This window comes from Gavialis gangeticus, unplaced genomic scaffold (assembly GCF_001723915.1).
Source record: "Gavialis gangeticus isolate Ggan-Ray unplaced genomic scaffold, GavGan_comp1, whole genome shotgun sequence".
Taxonomy (NCBI): Eukaryota; Metazoa; Chordata; order Crocodylia; family Gavialidae; genus Gavialis; species Gavialis gangeticus.
Window position 1 is genome coordinate 13,873,923 of NW_017729014.1, and position 1,862 is coordinate 13,875,784.

The following is a 1,862-nucleotide window of genomic DNA, read 5'->3' on the forward strand; positions in this document are numbered from 1 at the left end:
TTAAATGCTGTTAGGGGGGGAAAAACGGTGCAATGTATATCACTACGAACTGCACAAAAAGAAAATCCCAGGAACTTTTCACTGTAAAATGAGCAAAATAAAAATCTACCCTTAACTCCATCAGATAGAAGAGTCGCCCTTCTACTTATTGCACATGCAACGTGCTGCAACGTCAAGGGCAGCAACGGAGTCAAAAGTCTACCCGAGTTTTTCCAACCAACTTTAATTTAATGCTACACTCGTATTATGGACAGGACCAAGTCTGCTCAGCCAGTAACAACACAGCTGTCCCCTAGTAAGCTGTAATTTGTATCAGAGACAGGACCTTCATGTGACCTAGTACAGGCTAAAGGTTTGGACCCACGGTCTGGCTAAGGGGATCCTGGCTCGTTTCTGTCCCGCCTTCTGACTAGAACAAACCAGGTCTATTTTGAGCTTATTTATGCTGGCCTGCTTAGAAATGAAAATGTTTTGAGGGGCATCTCAGGATAACACAAGAATCCACGTGTTAAATGACTATTTGGGGAAATGTGAAATACAAAAAACCTCTCTTACTTTTCTGCCATGTTCATTTTGACGGGTTTCTTTTTCCTGCCACCTTCCTCCTCATTCTGGCTTTGCTTCCCTTTAATGCCTTCTTCTGCCAGCTCCAAAGTCTCTTCTAAGTCACCTTCAAATTCCGACTCAAACCCAGAGGTTAAAAATTCATCTATGCTCAGATCCGCGAGTTTCCTAGTTCCAGAGGGAGGAGAGAAAAGAGAGAGGGTAAGAGTGCATGCAGGATTTGAAATGCACCCGAATTCAGTTTCATGTCATATCACATCCCGCCCATTCCAACTAAACCATAACATTCAACATGACCAGTTTTTACCAAAGAAAAGCAGCAAGTTTAATCTGGATGTCAACAACCATCCAAACAGCTAACTTTAGGGCTTGATAAAATCCTGCTCCTGCCAGTTTTCACCAGGGGTCTTCACAGCAGATAAAGAAATCAGTTCTTAACCTATAAAAGTACTGCCCCTTGGGTCCGGGAGATACTGGGGTTTGATTGTAACACAGCAGACACTCCCAAAAAGCCAGCTTTGGATAAAACCATGGCAGGGTAATAACATCGGACCATCCCTGACCCTGTGCCGATGGGGTTACACACAAAGCATAGTGCTTGGCATGCTGCAGTGCTATCAGAGGGCAGGACGGTCTTATACCACCATAGGCCAGACCAGGTGGCTTGCTTACAACCTCTCAGCACTTTCTTCCACGCAGAAAGGAGAACTGCAAGCCCACAGGCCTCCTGTTTCAATAAGTGCCTGCAATCCAAACACTAAAACCAACCCCCCCACAAAAAAATAACCAGGTTAGTTGCCCATGAGATTCTCCCTTGTAACTGCCAGCCACACGGGGTGGGAAATCCCACTGGAAGATGCTGGCTGGAGTCGACAGCTTGGTCCCCGTGCCCGTGCGGGCCATGGCATGGCAGGGGGCTCTGATACCTGCCCGTGGGCTGTACCATGCCGGGTGCTCTCAGCAAGCCCCCACCGCCACCCCAGCCCAGCAGGAAGGGATCTCTGCACCCGCCAGCCCAGCTGGCTCCACGCTTCGCCTGCAGCCCCTTATCCCCTGCCAGGGGCCCATGCATGCAGGCACTCCAGGGCTTCCCCACACATGGGGGAGAGCTGGTGCACAAGGATTGTGCCCATGCCCCTGGCACTGGAGGGGGTGCTCAGCCCAAAACAGCCCCCAAAGGGGCTCACTGCACCCCTGCCCCTGCCCTGCAGGCCGGGCTGGACCCAGCTGGAGGCCCCCGCCCCGCCGCCAGGGGGAGCTCCCTCCAGGCGGGCGCTGCAAGCTGCCGGCCAGCCCCC

The 1,862-nt window shown here is 51.3% G+C and overlaps 1 protein-coding gene across 1 annotated transcript in view; it reads right to left on the minus strand.

The window, feature by feature from the left end:
- NOC2L (NOC2 like nucleolar associated transcriptional repressor) overlaps positions 1-1,510 on the minus strand; it is a 94,655-nt gene extending 93,145 nt beyond the window's left edge. Inside the window, exons 1-2 of the mRNA XM_019511553.1 lie at positions 1,491-1,510; positions 556-732 (exon numbers count right to left, since the gene is read on the minus strand). Of these exons, the coding sequence (XP_019367098.1) occupies positions 556-732; positions 1,491-1,510 (197 nt within the window). The remainder of the gene's footprint in view (positions 1-555; positions 733-1,490) is intronic.
- Positions 1,511-1,862: the final 352 nt, after the last annotated feature.